At 32.6% G+C, this 17,653-nt stretch overlaps 2 protein-coding genes across 4 annotated transcripts; both read left to right on the forward strand.

Moving 5' to 3' along the window:
• Positions 1–602: 602 nt before the first annotated feature.
• Positions 603–3,718, forward strand: LOC129308140 (probable glycosyltransferase At3g07620). 2 transcript variants are annotated; one of them, XM_054949175.1, is made up of 5 exons: positions 603–1,171; positions 1,273–1,496; positions 1,587–1,932; positions 2,625–3,179; positions 3,260–3,718. In XM_054949175.1, the coding sequence occupies exons 1-5, from the start codon at positions 701–703 to the stop codon at positions 3,299–3,301; spliced, it is 1,638 nt and encodes a 545-aa protein (XP_054805150.1). In that variant the 5' UTR covers positions 603–700; the 3' UTR covers positions 3,302–3,718. The 2 variants fall into 2 exon arrangements, with proteins under 2 accessions (XP_054805150.1, XP_054805149.1); XM_054949174.1 differs by having other exon boundaries at positions 2,625–3,718.
• Positions 3,719–14,724: 11,006 nt separating this feature from the next.
• On the forward strand, positions 14,725–17,594 carry LOC129308368 (probable glycosyltransferase At5g03795). Of its 2 annotated transcripts, none has more exons than XM_054949449.1 (4): positions 14,725–15,293; positions 15,389–15,612; positions 15,692–16,034; positions 16,646–17,594. In XM_054949449.1, exons 1-4 carry the CDS (start codon positions 14,916–14,918, stop codon positions 17,309–17,311), a joined length of 1,611 nt encoding a protein of 536 aa, XP_054805424.1. In that variant the 5' UTR covers positions 14,725–14,915; the 3' UTR covers positions 17,312–17,594. The 2 variants fall into 2 exon arrangements, with proteins under 2 accessions (XP_054805424.1, XP_054805423.1); XM_054949448.1 differs by having other exon boundaries at positions 14,727–15,293; positions 15,689–16,034.
• Positions 17,595–17,653: the final 59 nt, after the last annotated feature.

Raw genomic sequence — 17,653 nt, forward strand, 5'->3', positions numbered from 1 at the left:
CCTTTGTGCAGTTTTGATTTAATTAGAACTCGTGTAATACATTCAAAAAAAATGTTTCTTGCAATACAAAATTTATAAAATGTACTTCTTGTATTTTTAACACTCCGTCCTGTTAATAACCCAATTGTTAGAGTAATCCCATCTAAACGAATGATATGTTATTCGTTTCCAATCAGGGAAAATGGACATTTATAAATAATTTATCACATCTTTCTCGGAATAGAAATTTTGATTAATCATCTTTTTTATTGATTTATTTTATATAAAACAATAATCAACTAAAAAGAACACAAAAGCATGCATGCCTGTAGCTTGCATGCACGGCTCCAATATTTCAATGTTTAAAGTGAAACCAACGTTGTTGGCCCAAGAAAAAAAAAAGGTGAAACCAAAGTCTAATGAACTGTCTCAAATAATAACATGCAATAATCGAGTGATCTTAGAGAGGAAAAAGTAGAAAGGCCCTTTTAAATACCATTTACAATTTACATATCAATTTCAATAATTAAACAAAATTGTTTTAGAAAAATGTGAACATTATTAGGCTCACCCAACTATCTTTGTCTCAGTATACATTAAAGAATCTCCAGGCATCAACAAATGAATCCCAGCCCCATATTACTTCACTGTTGACCGCTCGATACTTAATAGGAAGGTGCAGGGCGGCGATATGTGAAAATAGTAATGTGAAGAACTAAAGATGAGAGTTTCTGAAAATCAAACCTTCTCTTTTGATTCTGTGGTTCTGTTCATCATACTGTCATCTTCATTATTTCTCGTGCTCATTACTAGTTTCCACCCAGCAAGTTTCTCCTTAGCTATTGTTCCTGGGAGGATTTTCCCAGCATCCTCTAATTTATACGAAGAAAAACTTCCCTATTCTCCATCTTCGTCTCTGAATACTTCAGATTCCACAAAAACATCAGAAGCTCAAGTTTCATCTACTTCCGGACAAATGAAAACACAACCTCCACATTCTCCACCTTCGTCTCTGAATACTTCAGATTCAACAGAAACATCAGAAGCTCAAGTTTCATCTACTTCCGGACAAATGAAAACAAAACCTCCATATTCTCCACCTTCTTTGAATACTTCAGGTTCCACAGAAATATCAGAAGTGCAAGTCTCTTCTAGTTTGGGACAAATGAAAACTGCCACTTCCAACAACTTTGTAGAACTTCATCAAAACTGTTTCGGCATTCGATTTCCTTTTTCTTTTCTTCTTTTCTTTGTCCCACTTTCTCATCCTTCTTTTTGTCGGTGGGTCCATAGGTAGGTGAAAAGCTTGACGAAGAATTGAACCGTAAAGGCACAGAAGAAGTGAGCATTATTACTAATGAGAAGGACAAGAAGCTGAAAAAGATTCAAGCGAGATTGGCCCAAGCGAGATCTTCCATTAGAGAAGCTAGCAAAGTTCGAAACTTGACATCAATCCACCAAGACCCAGACTTCGTTCCTCGAGGACCAATGTATAGAAACCCCAATGCTTTTCACAGGTACAGTACAACCTCTTCCTCACATGAAAGCCTTGAACATTACAAAACTGTGACTACTGATAATTAATTATGATAAATAATTCTGCACAGGAGTTACCTGGAGATGGAGAAGGTGTTCAAGATATTTGTGTACGAGGAAGGGGAGCCTCCGCTGTTCCATGATGGACCATGCAAGAACATATACTCGTCAGAAGGAAGATTCATACACGAACTCGAAAGGGGGAGGCATTATCGTACTGATGATCCAGATGAAGCTTTTGTCTATTTCTTGCCCTTCAGTGTGGTTATGATGGTGGAACATATTTATGGAGTGTCCGGTGATAGAAATTCCTTTGGCTATCCTGTGGTTGACTACATACAGACTCTATCCCGTAAATACCCCTTCTGGAATCGAAGCATGGGATTTGACCATTTCATGCTCTCTTGCCATGATTGGGTAAAAACTATAAGATTTCTCCCTCCCTCTCATCTTGGCACGAGAAACAGAGCATCATATTCATATGATATGAAATGAAGCTTAAAGTTTTCAAAAATTCAGATTTTTTATAGCAAACCTTATTCATAACTCATACTATTGTTGTGCATTTATTATGAGTTCAACGTTGAGAGCCATGAGTGAATTAAGATTTATAAGTTCAAGAGATTCTTCTACCATACATGTTAGTTTTTTGGGATACTAGCTCTCATGATATTGGTACTTTTATTGAAATACCAATGTTAAAGGAATACTCACGAGGATTTCATATCTTGAATGAGAGTACATTATTATAGGTCCTATGTCAACTGAGCCTTATAAGAGAATGAGATTTGTAAGATTCAGTATACTTTTACCCTCAATAAATTATTTTTTTTAAATAAACTCTCCATTTGATCTTAAACTTGCAACAGTAACTCTACTTGTAGTTTCTCGACCAAAATAGGGAACGAAGGATGTTGTTCTTCGTCATCCTAGAGTTTTTGTTATGATATCATTGCACTATATCATCACTAAGTGGAAAACGCCTTCATGGATCCTAAATTACTTTTCAAAGAACTTCTACATCGAAACATCATGCATGTCCCACCAGTCAACATTCCAAAAGGGTACCATGTTGACTCACTAATGAAATCTTTGGGAACATTTCACAGGGGCCTCGTGCAACTTCTCAAGTACCTCAATTGTTCCACAACTCAATAAGGGTTCTGTGCAATGCAAATACGTCAGAAGGATTCAACCCTGCGAAGGACGCTACACTCCCAGAAATTAATCTTATAACAGGTGAAATCACAGGATTAATCGGAGGCTATTCTCCATCTCGCAGGAACATCCTCGCTTTCTTCGCAGGTCGTCTTCACGGCCATATAAGGTACCTTCTTTTCCAGCAATGGAAAGGCAAAGACCAAGATGTGCAGGTCTATGAACAGCTTCCCAAGGGTGTATCTTACTACGATATGCTTAGAAACAGCAGATTCTGCCTCTGTCCAAGTGGGTATGAAGTGGCAAGCCCCAGAATAGTGGAAGCCGTGTTTACAGAATGTGTGCCAGTTCTGATTTCAGATAGGTACGTGCCACCCTTCAGTGATGTTTTGAATTGGAAGTCATTTTCAGTGCAGATAGATGTAAAGGACATAGCCAACATAAAGAAGATACTCATGGGAATTTCTCGGAGGCAGTATCTGAGAATGCAGAGAAGAGTGAAACAGGTGCAGAGACATTTTGTGCCCAATGACCCCCCAAAGAGATTTGATATTTTTCATATGACTGTTCATTCTGTATGGCTCAGGAGATTGAATGTCCAAATTCAACATTAGTGACATCCAATTGACAGATGCATTTTGCGCGACGTAGTTCAGAGTCTAGATTTTGACGGATGACCACCATGCAAAACTAATTGATGGAGCTCAGGCTTTGTCTTCGTCTGCCTTCGGTCTTCTCCTTTCTTCTTGGCTCGCCAAGTTTGTTCAGACTTTAGATCTGATTAAGAAGAACCCATGAGCTCAGATCTAGAGTCAGATCCCCATTGGCATTTCCTCTGCCTTCGTTCTTCACTTCTTCATCAGTTCATCTCCGTGGATTCTGATCGTCACCCGCTTCAATCTCGCTTCTTCTTTTCTGGCTTTTATTGTTGGAGCTGGGAGATCTTTACTGCTCTTCTTTTTAGTTTTTCCTCCGAAGGGAAAGCAAACTCGCAGCGCGTTCATACAATAAGAACAGGCTTGCAAAAGATTTGTTCTTACATTCAGCCATATTGGGTTACCCTTCGGCCTTACACATTAATTATTAAAAAAATTTAGAACTTAATTTTTTTTATATTAGAAAACTATATTTGATTACGTTGTTATAAATACTTTTTTAAAATTTATAAGTTTCGTATTCTTAAAATAATTATAAAAATATATGTTAATCTTTATTTTTAAATTTAATCACAATTTTTCTTAAAAATTTTTTAAGTGTCTCTAAAGTCTGTTATATATTTTTTATAATAATAACAATAATTAATTTTAATATAAAATTTAAAATTTTATTAAAGAATAAAAATTAATAATTTAAATATTTAAAGTGGTCCAAATAAGTTTCTTGGACTAGGCTTGATTTTAATAACACCCTTATTACCTGGTTGCTTAATCAAAACCAAGAAATCATTTTCATTTTAAAACCATAAAGAAGCCGAGATTGGAATCCCAAGTTTTCGAAAGTTAAAACTAATGTAAATCAAAGTATAATTATATATGGAAACATGTGATACTAAATAATAATTTAAATATATAAAAATAAGTTGAAAACATTAAAAATTCATAGACTGAGTCATGTGCCATGGCCAAAAGACAATCCCTCATGATGGACTGCAATGCATTGCACATAATCAAACAACATGATGTTGATCAATGACATATTCGAGGGTTGACTTCCAATGCACCCTAAATCTCTATCTAACACTCAATTAAGATAATTTAGATGTTCACAGAAAATTCTTTCACAAACTAGCAAATGGCACTAGTTCTAGCTCAAATTATTTCATATCAACAAGTTAGACACCCGAATGCAATTAAATTACCTTTTCACACTTAACAATAATAAGGATATCTTAAATCAACCAATGTGCCAAAAGTTTAACCTGATACCTGTTAGGTCTCTTTTATTAATTCACAATTAACTTCATAATTGAGGTAATTATAAAACTAACTTAAGTAAATTACTAAGTTTGTAAAATTTACATAAATGGAGTTCCAAGTTTTTAAAACTCAACATGTTAAAAAATTATTTCATAAACTAAAATTAGAGTAAAACATGTATATAAAAGCATGGATATCATATAAGGTAAGATAACATTAAATTGAAATTAAAAGAGCAAAAATAATAATCCTAACATAATATGCTACAGCATAAAATGTAAAAATCCATGATAGCAAAAAGCTATTATGGTAGATTTTTTAACTAAACTTTCAACGCAACTCATTTCTCCGTTCGATATTTGATTGAGATAATCTAAGTGTCTATCAAAAACTTTCTCTAAGCTCTAGTTAATGGCACTGGTTTCACATTCAAATTATTTTTCAATCAAAAGTTAGACACCAAAATGTGAACTTATTTATTTATACTTTTAAAATATAACTAGGGTGTCCAAAATCACAACTAAGTGTCATAGACTTAAAACCACTCCTAAACTATATTCAATGGACTTAACAAGACCTATGCAACAGATCACAATACTCCAATAACATATATAACATATTTTCAAAGTTTAACCCCTTAATCTCAAAAATGATAGGGGGAGTCTCAATCATGTAATCTCTTATCTAAATTACTATTACTCATAAGTATACTCACTTCTTACTTGTACAAGTATTTTAGCCCTATTTAAATTTCACATTTAATTCACATACAATCTAAGGCCGAAAGTACACAACTTAGATCAAGAGTCAAATAATGCAAGTAAGCAAAAACATGCAATCTCCTAGTTGGCATTATTAAGATAAATTATACACATAAACTCTTAAATAAATGAGGCCAACAAATTTAGGATAGAAATCCTAAGCCTCTTACTATTTCCCTCAGTCTTGTCCTGATGAGCTAGTTCTTGTAATATTGAAAGAGAGAGGGTGAGTACAACCACTTAGTAATTAAGGTCAATCTAACCTATATAGTTGTATATCAATTAATTATAAATGCAAATGACAATTAATAATTTCACAAACATTATATGCATATATTTTGAATATAGCCTCAACTACAAAATCAACAATCATGTTACTGGGTATAAACATATATAATCACATAATTTCAAAATGCACATCATAGGGTCGCAATAATAACAACCATGCACCTCTAATAGAAAACACACAAAACCACAATAATAACAACTATGTGGTCAAAAATAGAATGCATGATCAATTCTAACTTATATTCTCCTGATATCTTCAACATGAAATTGGTGACTCTTTAGTGGTTACGTCCTCAACTCAAACTAACCCAGCTTTTCATTTATAAGGAGCTATCGAGCTAGGGCGAAACACTCACTTATGATCCACGATTCTCCCAATACTAACAATCATAGGTGTCGTACCCTTAATCTAGTCTTTTCATAAACTAATAGAGACTAGTTAGGTGTGAGTCCCTTAAAAAATAAGTAGGATAATCCCTAATCAACCATGAAATAATGGCTACTTCCCAATTCCAACATTATGTGCCAACACAAGCTTCCAATTTCAATGATAAGCCGTCATTATCATGTGGGTTTAATACAATTACTTCTCTTCCTATAAGTGAATTCTTGCCTAAATAATCATGCCATGCACAAATTGACAATTTACATGCCATTCAATGACATCAATCACATCACATCATATTCACACAATTTTCTTTCTCCATTATACTCCATATACCAAATATTGCATGTAACACCCTCAAATTTACAAACTGATTTTTCGCAAATTATTAATTCAACAAATTATTTTTTTTTCATTGAACCCTTATCATACCCTTATCATGGTAGAAAAATTTCTACCATAATACATCCAAGACAATATACCACAGGTCTTAAAATATCTCAAAAAAGCAATTAGAACCATGAGGGACAGACATGATCCTCATGGCATGATATTCAAATCAGATCATAAATCAAGAGGGACGGATATAATCCTCCTGATCATATAAATACTTTTAATAAAAAAGATTAGAGTTTACATGCTCCACAAAGAAGATATGTCCTAAGTTGGCACAAGATACATTGTATAATCCAAAATAAGAGGCAACGTAAAAGATAGTGTCCCATACACCATAATTACACCTCTGGTGCTTTCTCGGTCGGACTCGCTCCTGTAAAAATGTTAACCACGGGGAATGAGACTTGAAAGTCCCAATAACCAAAAATTAATATGTAATGATGCATGCGGATGTAACTAATCATGCGATTGCTAAGTGGGCACACAAAACATTTAACAAACAATATTTTCAAACAAACCGAACAAGTATTTAATTGCATGACTACACCTTATATCCTCCTTTCACCATGCTCGGACGCCAAGTCACCCGGCCAAAGGTGAGTTGGACCAAGCGACACGCCACTCATTGGGTCCAATGAGGGCTTACCACGTGGTAATAATTAACTGAACAGAAATTCCCATTAACACCATACATTAAAATACCCTGACAAGTCATGCATCATTCAAATATCTAAACAGAAATATATCCGAACAATAATATCTCATCATGATAAACAAAAATAAATTTTTAACCCACTTGACAATAATTTCAAACAAGTATATAACAGTATTTATTTTCAATAATTCATAATTTTTCCAAACAAAAAAACAACACATAACCATTCACAAACACACTCATCACAACACATTAATAATGATTACCTTGTGTCTTGAATAACAAGTTCCCCTTCACAACTCCTTTTTCACCACTATCTTTGTCAATATAATCTACATAATTATTTCACAATACTATATATTAATTTTACATTAAAATAAATAACTCTAATTTAAATAATTAGAAAGTCTTAGATCTATAATCCATATTAACACTAATTTAAGATTTATGCCGCATTTAACTTCTCAAATTCTTTTCTAAAATTCTCATACCCTAATAAACTATTTTTTTAATCCTCAAATCACTTCTAGTATCACAATTTCATCCTTCTATATTCTAAAAATTCGTCCTAAAATAAATTAAATTTTAAAATTATCCTAAAGCCTCAGATCACCTTTCTATAACCTCAAAATACCTATTTATACTTAAATAAATATTTAATAATCATAGGTTTATCCCTACATCTCAGATTCCACATAAATTCAACCATATAGATCTAGATTTTAACTCAAAAATTCTTAAACATGAGTTTCAACCTCAAGAAAATATTCTATAATATTTATTATATCCCTAAGAATTTTAACCTATATTTTTAATCCATCATATCATCAGATTAACTATCCTATAGAAAAAAAATCCTAATCAGAATATTTACTCTATCCTATAAAATAATCATATCACTAGAAAGCTAATATTATTTAGAAAATAACTATAAAATTAATTTTGTAATTAAATAAATTTTTAAATGATAATCTAAACAGGAAAGTTAGAACATACCTGAAGAAAAAGAAAATAATCCCCCCTTGCGAGAAAAATGCCGAGCAACGTGAGAGGAAGAGAGAAAAATAATATAAAAATGGGATATGAGTCCCAAAATTATATTAAAAAAACTATAGGTTTGAATTTAATTATTCAAACCTTTGGGCCAAAGGTTGCAATTTCCTCTAAATTGCATCTTAGCCTCTCATGCTTCCTAATGCACATACCCCCTCCTTTTTATACATGAAGGCACCTCTTCTCTTCCCTCATCTAACCAATGTGGGACTTAGAAACAACAACCTTCCACCCCCCCTTTTTTTTGTTCCTTCTACCTTCTCTTTTTTTTAACACACACATAAAAAAAATTATTTATGTATTATATCTTAACTAAATATTGCTTATGTGGTTTTAAATTTAAATTTTTAAATTCATAATTAAATACCTAATCATAATATTATTTCTAAATAACCTCAAATAATATAAATTTCTATTATTATCATTTTTTTTCCTCAAAACCTAAATTCCACAATTTCTTTATTATATAAAAATCAGGATGTTACATTGCATATTCATCATTCTCATAATGACATGCTCTCAATCATTACCATTAATCACATATGTATAAACATAAATATTGTTCTCAAAAATCTAACACAATTTCACACACATAATCAATCATATTGCTAAAATTTACATCAATGGGTCTTAAATCACCTAACAAGTTCTAAACAATTTAATTTAATAAATAATTAATTAACAAACAACTATACAAACTAAATTTTTTTTCAATTACCTCAAACCTTTGAGAGGTCAATAGTTTACCTCTCAATAAAAATTCTTCACAAGCTATACTAAAGCTTGAATGATGCATAAGATAATTGATCTATAATTAATCATACTAATCATCATTAAAATCATCATAAACACTCTTCTAACTTCTATTAATCAACGCTTTAATTACCCAAAATTCCAATCTCTTATACTTAGGCATAACCATTAACTCCATTTAGTTTCAATTAACTTACACAATCCAAAATCATACTTTGAAGTTTTAGGGTTTGTTCAAAATGAATGACCCGAGCTTACAGGTTTGAAAAAACTTTCAAATTATGTGTAGAATATTTAAATAACTCTCATTAGTCCCATTTAGACTGATGAGTTTAGATCGATAACTTTAAATTTGAAAATTATCATCTCCTAACCTTAAATCTTACTTTCAAAATGTGTAGAGAGAAAAAAGAAGAGATAAGGAAGGCATACATAGTTGAAACCAAGCTTCAGAAACCTCCAAATGCCCAAAAGTTGATGCCTTAATAAAGAAAAGACTCTCTTGGTCGCATCCTCTCTGTTTTCTAGTCTCTACCACTGGTTTGGATTGTTTTTGTGTTTTTTTTAAACTAGTTTAGGAAATCATACTGTAACATAATGTACAATGGGCTTAAAATTTAATTTTTCTCTACAATTTGAGCCCAAGTGACCCAATTTACTTCCAAACTCAATCTAAAAGCTAAAGTCAAACCTAATAGTTGTCTTTAATATCTTCAAATCCAACTATACTTAAATTTACATAATTATCCTTTATTAAATTAATAAATTATGAGAAAATTTTTTAGGATATTACAACACCTAGACCAAGTTTCATAGACTTAAGATAATATAACAATCATATCACACATATAACTCAAAATCAACCATCAACCCTTTCATCTCAAAAATAGTAGGAAGAGGTTATTAGCATTGCATATATCAAAATAATCATTTATTTACATCAATACAATCATACATATACTTGCACTGATATTTCAACCCTAATAAAATAACTAAATTACACAACAATGATTCTATAGCCCAAAATACAACCAACCTTATATTGTGTGCCAATAGTACAAGTGTAACCAAAATAAATTTCTAGTTGACAATATCATTAAAACTACACATATATACAAGCAAACAAAAGAGACCTATAGTAGGAACAAAGTTCCTCTGCCTTTAGTGCTTTCCCTCTAACTTTCCTTGAGCTAGTGCTTATAGAATTTTAAGAAAAGAGATGAGTACAACCACTCAATAACTAAGATACATCTAATCTATATAAATGCAAGTCGTATGATTATAAAGTATGCAAAGTGTGCACATAACATGTATTATGTCACAATCACATCCAATTATAGCTCAAGTTATTATAAACCATCACAAGTTGTCATGGTCATAAATTGAGCAACCATGTGATAAAGAATAATGATATGAATGTTCAACACCTCCCTAACCTCATGATACCTCCAATTGAATGATAGGCCATTAAATCAAACAAGGCTTTATATATGTAAATAAATTACCTAAGCTCATCACTTGTATAGAGTAACATGATTAAAGGTTACTACACTTACTCTCGAACCATGACTTCTTCCATTCTTAAATCCTCGATGTGTCATTTTCTCTAAGCTAGTCCCCTCAAAGAATAAGTGGAGATAAGTTAGATTCAAGTTCCTCGACATATAGCGCGATAAAGGCTAGCCTTTGGTTACTGAAAGGTGATCATACTATGTGAATTACACTACTCCTCTCTCTAAGGCAACTTCTACCGTCATGATCATGGAACAATCATGCTTATACATATAAAGCATGTTATTCATCATATTATCAAGCTAAAGCCATTTTATCACATATCATATCTCAACCACCTTCACACAATCATATCACATCATTATAGTATGATCACATTATCTTATGCATCTTTCCAGTTTACATTCACAATTCTCATATTCAAGAATTAATAATAAATTACATATAGTTTCTCCACATCATCATGTACCACTTTAAACTTCAAGATTCATTGGCATACAACTCATTAAAGCACATTTGATAACAATCGCATGATTATCAATTTTCCAAACCATACATTGCATTTAAACATTTCTAAAATATAGTTCATATTATAGAAATCATGGAAAGTAATTTTCACATTTACAAAACAAGTTTCTAAAACTCTACAATCAATTAATAAATAAATACATAAACTAAATTTTCTCCTATTATCTCAAACTTTTGAATAGTCAAAGGTATACCTCTCATTACTAACTCACTTGCAATGCTTCTCACAAGCCCAAATGGTGCACAAGATAATTAATCTATAATTAATCAAACCAATTACAACTATCATCATAATCACACTTCTAACTCTCAATCAACATTTTAAATACTCAAAACTCCTAACTCTTGAGTTTAATTACCACCATTAGGTTTATTAACTACCATTAGTCCCAACTAACTCTATTAAACTCTTAAATCACCATTAATGACACCTAACCATCTCAACCACCACCATTAATGACACTTTACGGAATAAATTCATCCATTAATGAGAGCTCACTTTCATAAACACATAAAACTACTAATACTATATTTAGATAGTTCAAACAACTTTCATTAGTTTTATTTAAGCCAATGGATTCAAATCCGTAACCCTGTAAGCCCAAAAATCATCCTCCCATAATAAACTCTAAGTCAAAAACTCCTAAAAAAAGAAGAGGAAGGAGAAGAGGAGCTTAGAAAACTTACCCTAAGTATTTGATAGCTTCAAAATACTTCTTAACGTTTAAATCATGTATGCCCTAGCAAAGCAAAATTATGTTTTCTATCGCTCCCTCTCTATCTCTTCTTTCTCTTTACTTTTCTAAATTTTTAAACAATTTAAAATGTAATCTTGCAATTTCAATCATGGATGATTGTGCATATTATAAAACACACCTATCAGCAATCGAAGCCATTTACCTTATTTTTCCCTCATTGTTATTAACTATGACTGGTTATCTCTAGTGAAGGACTTAATTGCGGACAATTGTAATCCATAAACACACCTCACTTCTATGAATGCTCAACACAATCGGTCATCTCTTGTGAAGGATATGACAGTGAATGGTTGTGAATAGAGAGTATACTCCACTCCCAAAAATGTTTAGTCGTGTGTGATGATCGCCTATTTGGTTACAACAGCAGGTGGTTGTAGACAAAAGCCCTACTTCTCCTTCCAATTCACTCTTAAATCCCAAATCTTGTTTCGTACTAACTCTTTCCTTCTTTGTTTAATACGTCTAATTAAAATTTTAGGACGTTACATTGATCATATAATTTTTTTATAAGTTTAAATTTATTTAGATAGGCTTGAATTGAGCCTGATTTAAATAAGCTTAACTCACCTAAATCAACCACTGTACTTGTGATTAGTGGTCCTTTGTAGCCAAAGAAACAAAGAAGGGGTTACTAAGCATTGTAGAAATAAAGAGATTCATTATTGTTGAAGAAAGTGCATTTCTACGTTTATCAGGCTTGTGAAATATAGGGATGAATGAACTCAGGCATATTATTCCTTTAAGTTTATCTTTTTTCAAATGAATTCCTTACAATTTATTCAAAGTATAGCCTATGGAGATGACAAAGTCATCAGCCATGTCAGCATCTTCAAACACACATAAACATGTATCTTTATTTAATGTTATGGATTGAGATAGATAACAACAAGGATTAGATTAAAAAAAAAGAAAAGACTAAAGTATACATTTAATCTTTTAATTTTACATAATATTCTATTTTAGTCCCTTAATTTTATAAAATATTTTTTTAGTCATTTAACTCTAACACTGTTAGTTTTATCCCAACAAATTTTAACATTTAACTTTTAAATGTTGAGAAAATATTCTCAAATATTAACATATTAAGTTTAATTTTTTTAAAATAACAATAATTGTTACAAAAATAATCATTTAAAACTAATGATATTAGGGTTAAAGAACTAAAAAATATTTTACAAAATTAAAAGATCAAATTGACACCTAATTTAAAGCTAGAAAACTAAAAATATATTTTAGCCAAAGGAAAAACATTCCAGGGACCTAATTAAAAATATGACAATTAAACTATAAGGATTGCAATATTAATTTTCTCTAGAAAAAAAAAAACACAATATGCTCCATCTCTTGTTAGATGCTACTCATATTCCACAAAAATAGATATATCAAAAGCTCAAGTTTCATCTTGTTTGCTACCAAAAACAAAAAAACAAAAACAAAAACAAAGAAAGAAACGTCTTGCTGCTTCCAAGAACTTTGAGAGAGAACTCCACCACTCAACACTCAACTTTGTTTTCTTTCTCTTTCTTCCTTCAGAACTGGTTAAGGGAAAAATAAAGCTTAACGCAGAATTGAACCTCATTACTGGTTACCATATAATCTAACTTGAGTAATAGTTAAAAGATGGCAACTAAGAGAAGTTTGGTTCAAATGGTTTGAAGAGTTAAATAAGCTAATTCTAAAAGATGTCAAGTTTCAAATTCTAGAATAAGCAATGCCTTCAAGAAAAATATCAAAAACTTCTCAAGATATCCACGAGTGGATGAATGGTTTTAATACCATGCTGGACAATAGAATAAAAAAAATTATTGATACTATATTTTCTGGGATTCCTCCTTGTTTTTCACATGAGCACCAATCGTTTTCTAGCGTTCCTACAATATTGGGACCATAGGAAATAACTTCAAAGACTATTTTTAGTCTCTTCGAAGGAATCAAAGATCCAAGATTGAAATATAAATCTAGGCCACCTATTCCTCCTTGTTTATCTACTCTCTCGTCTTTCTACGATTCTAGCATTATCCACTATGGTCCCCTACGGAAAATTTTTCTTTTCCTATATATAGAATATATAAATATTAACTGTCGATCAATATTATTAGTTCTATATAAATTCCGAAATTTATATTAATCCACTCTATTTACTTTTGATTTAGAACTCGTGTAATACATTCAAAAATTATAACTAGTTCTTATTTATAAACTATTTGACTCGCCTCAAACTTGACTTGGAAATCGGAATTCCAAAAAAAAAAAAAATGCACTTATTGTATTTTAAACTATTAGGATAATGGAATATAAATAATTTGTCCTCACATTTTATATATTTAAGATTTAGATACTTAGCCTTATAAAGGATTCACATGCATGTCTTGATTTAATTAGAAATAAACACTTTAAATACACAAAGTTAACTATATAATTTTTTTTCATTTCAAAATTAATACTCCATCCTGTTTAATAACCCAATTATATATTAATTGTTAGAATAATCTCATCTAAACGAATGTTATATTATTCATTTTTTTAATAACCTAGCTAACCCCATCCTCATAGGGCCGGAGATTCCATACACATACAATTCACACACACTCATCACACATCACACAACTCACACACACATAATTTCCCCCCTTTAATCATGATGGGGTTTGATCCGAAAGCCTCTAACTACAAGAGGTATAGGACTAAGAGAATGGCAATGGCGCCAATAGACCAATGGCCTGTCGGCTATGTTATTTGTTTTCAAACAAGGAAACATGGACATTTGTAAATAATTTATCATATCTTTCTTCAAATATAAAAAGTTTGATTATTTGTCTATTTATTGATTTCTTTCATATAAAACAATAAACAAATCTAAAAAGAACACAAAGCATATGCATGCCTAGCCTGCATGCACAGCTCCCATTTCAATATTTAAAGTGAAACCAAAGTCTAATGAACTGACTCAAATAATAACACCGAATCCAGCAATCTAGATGAGAAAAAAAAAAATAGAAAGGCCCTTTTAAATGTCATTTACACACACACACATATCAGTTTCAACAGTTAAACAAAATCGTTTAAAAAAATGTTCATAGGCTCATGCAGCTGTCTTTTCGTCTCAGTAATCGATAAAGAAGCTCTAGCTAGGTACCAACAAATGTATCACAGCCCCATATTACTTCGTTGTTCGCTCACTGCGATACTACATGGGAAGATGACGATTGGTGAAGATAGCACTGTGAAGAACTGAAGATGAGAGTTTCTGAAAATCAAAACTTCTGTTTTTATTTTGGGGTTCTGCTCATCATACTGTCATCTTCATTATTTCTTGTGTTCATTACAGGTTTCGTCCCGCCAAGTTTCTCTGTTCCTATGATTAATTTCTCAGTCCCCTCTAATTTATACGTGCAAAAACCGCCACCTTCTCCACCTTCTCCACCTTCTTTGAATACTTCAGATTCCTTAGAAATATCAGGAGAAGCTCAAGTTTCATCTCCTTCTGAACAAAAGAAAACAAAACCTCCATTTTCTCCACCTTCTTTAAACACTTCAGATTCAACAGAAATATCAGAAGCTCAAGTTTCTTCTACTTGGGGACAAATAAAAACGGCTACTTCCGAGAACTTATTTGTCAGAACTTCATCAGAACTGTTTCAGTATTCGATTCCTTTCTTTTCTTTGTAGGGTACTTTCTCATATCCTTCTTTTTGTCGGTGTGTCCTTAGGAAGGTGAAAAGCTTGATGCAGAATTGAACCATAAAGGCACAGAAAAAATTAGCGTTATTACTAATGAGAAGGACAAGAAGCTGGAAAAGATTCAAGCGAGATTGGCCCAAGCGAGATCTTCCATTAGAGAAGCTAGCAAAGTGCGAAACTTGACGTCAATCCAGCAAGACCCTGACTTCGTTCCTCGAGGACCAATGTACAGAAACCCCAATGCTTTTCACAGGTACAAACTCTACTTCACATGAGAGCCTTGAACAGTACACTACTGATAATTAATTATGATGAATAATTCTGCATAGGAGTTACCTGGAGATGGAGAAGGTGTGCAAGATATTTGTGTACAAGGAAGGGGAGCCTCCGCTGTTCCATGATGGACCATGCAAGAACATATACTCGTCAGAAGGAAGATTCATACACGAACTCGCGAGGGGGAGGCATTATCGTACTGATGATCCAGATGAAGCTTTTGTCTATTTCTTGCCCTTCAGTGTGGCTATGATGGTGAGACATATTTCTAGAGTGCCCCGTGATACCAAGTCCGTTGGTTTTCCTGTGACTGACTACATTCAGACTCTATCTCATAAATACCCCTTCTGGAATCGAAGCATAGGATTTGATCATTTCATGCTCTCTTGCCATGATTGGGTAAAAACTATAAGACTTCTCTCTCTCCCCCCACTCATCTTCATAACTCATAATATTGTTGCATATCTGTTATGAAATGAAGTGAAGTTTATTAGTTCAAAAGGCTCTTCTACCTATTGTGCTGATCTTTCAAGGTAGTTTTCTCCCTGAACTTATACTTAGCTTTTCATTGAAATGCCGATATTACGAAAAGAACTAGTTACGACGATCTCACCCCACAATCAAGGGTGTATTATTATAAGTCCCACACCAAGGAACTTCATAAGAGAAGTGATTTTTATAAATTCAATAAGCTAGTCTTTTTTATATAAATTCTCCATTTGAAATTGTACTTGTAACAGTATCTCCATATGTAAATTGTGTTTGTCGTTGCGAGTTGGTCTTCCAAAATGGGGAAGAATGGAGGTTGTCTTTATCATCCTAGAGTTTCTGTCATGATGTAATTGCATTATATCATCGCTAAGTGGACAACGGCTTCGTGGATCCTAAATTACTTTTTAAAGGTAGAACTTCTATAATTGGAATATCATGCATGTCCTGCAAGCTAGTCAACCTTCGAAAAGGGTACCATATGTTGACTTTTTAATGAAAGCTTTGGGAATATTTCATAGGGGCCTCGTGTATCTTCTCAAGTACCTCAATTGTTCCACAACTCAATAAGGGTTCTGTGCAATGCAAATACATCAGAAGGATTCAACCCTGCGAAGGACGCTACACTCCCAGAATTTAATCTTATAACAGGTGAAATCACAGGATTAATCGGAGGCTACTCTCCATCTCGCAGGAACATCCTCGCTTTCTTCGCAGGTGGTCTTCATGGCCATATAAGGTACCTTCTTTTTCAGCAATGGAAAGGAAAAGACCAAGATGTGCAGGTCTATGAACAGCTTCCCAAGGGTGTATCTTACTACGATCGGCTTAGAAACAGCAGATTCTGCCTCTGTCCGAGTGGGTATGAAGTAGCAAGTCCCAGAATAGTGGAAGCCATGTTTGCAGAATGTGTGCCTGTTCTGATTTCAGATAGCTACGTGCCACCCTTCAGTGATGTTTTGAATTGGAACTCATTTTCAGTGCAGATAGATGTGAAGGACATACCCAACATAAAGAAGATACTCATGAGAATTCCTCAGAGACAGTACCTCAGAATGCAGAGAAGAGTAAAACAGGTGCAGAGACATTTTGTGCCCAATGATCCTCCAAAGAGATTCGATGTTTTTCATATGATCATTCATTCTATATGGCTCAGGAGGTTGAATGTCCAAATTCAACATGAGTGACACCCAACTGACAGATATAATTTGCACCAAGTAGTTACAAAATCCAGATTTTGACAGATGTCCACCATGCAAGACTGATTGATGGAATATAGGATGTAAAGACTAGCTAATTAGGATAATTAAAATTTATTTAACATTTGAATAAGGATTTTATCCATTAGAAAGGATTTATTATTTTATTTTATTGTTATCTATGTTCAATAAAACAGAATATACATTAGCATCATATCATTCTGTCTTTAAATTAGATTAATGATTTAAATCTAAATTTATTTTTTTATTATTTTTAGAATTCTATAAATGAAATTAGAGCATTCATTTTGTATTCAGCTTTGATAAATA

Source organism: Prosopis cineraria, unplaced genomic scaffold, assembly GCF_029017545.1.
Source record: "Prosopis cineraria cultivar Desert tree isolate PC_DT_omini unplaced genomic scaffold, ASM2901754v1 PC4, whole genome shotgun sequence".
Classification (NCBI taxonomy): Eukaryota; Viridiplantae; Streptophyta; class Magnoliopsida; order Fabales; family Fabaceae; genus Prosopis; species Prosopis cineraria.

Excerpts from the sequence above, each read along its gene's own strand:
- LOC129308140 (XM_054949174.1), top strand. The coding sequence starts at position 701 with ATGAGAGTTTCTGAAAATCAAACCTTCTCTTTTGATTCTGTGGTTCTG. Across the intron at positions 1,497-1,586 it reads AACCCCAATGCTTTTCACAG|GAGTTACCTGGAGATGGAGA; the intron begins GTACAGTACAAC and ends AATTCTGCACAG. Across the intron at positions 1,933-2,624 it reads TGCTCTCTTGCCATGATTGG|GGGCCTCGTGCAACTTCTCA; the intron begins GTAAAAACTATA and ends AACATTTCACAG.
- LOC129308368 (XM_054949448.1), top strand. The coding sequence starts at position 14,916 with ATGAGAGTTTCTGAAAATCAAAACTTCTGTTTTTATTTTGGGGTTCTG. Across the intron at positions 15,613-15,688 it reads AACCCCAATGCTTTTCACAG|GAGTTACCTGGAGATGGAGA; the intron begins GTACAAACTCTA and ends AATTCTGCATAG. Across the intron at positions 16,035-16,645 it reads TGCTCTCTTGCCATGATTGG|GGGCCTCGTGTATCTTCTCA; the intron begins GTAAAAACTATA and ends AATATTTCATAG.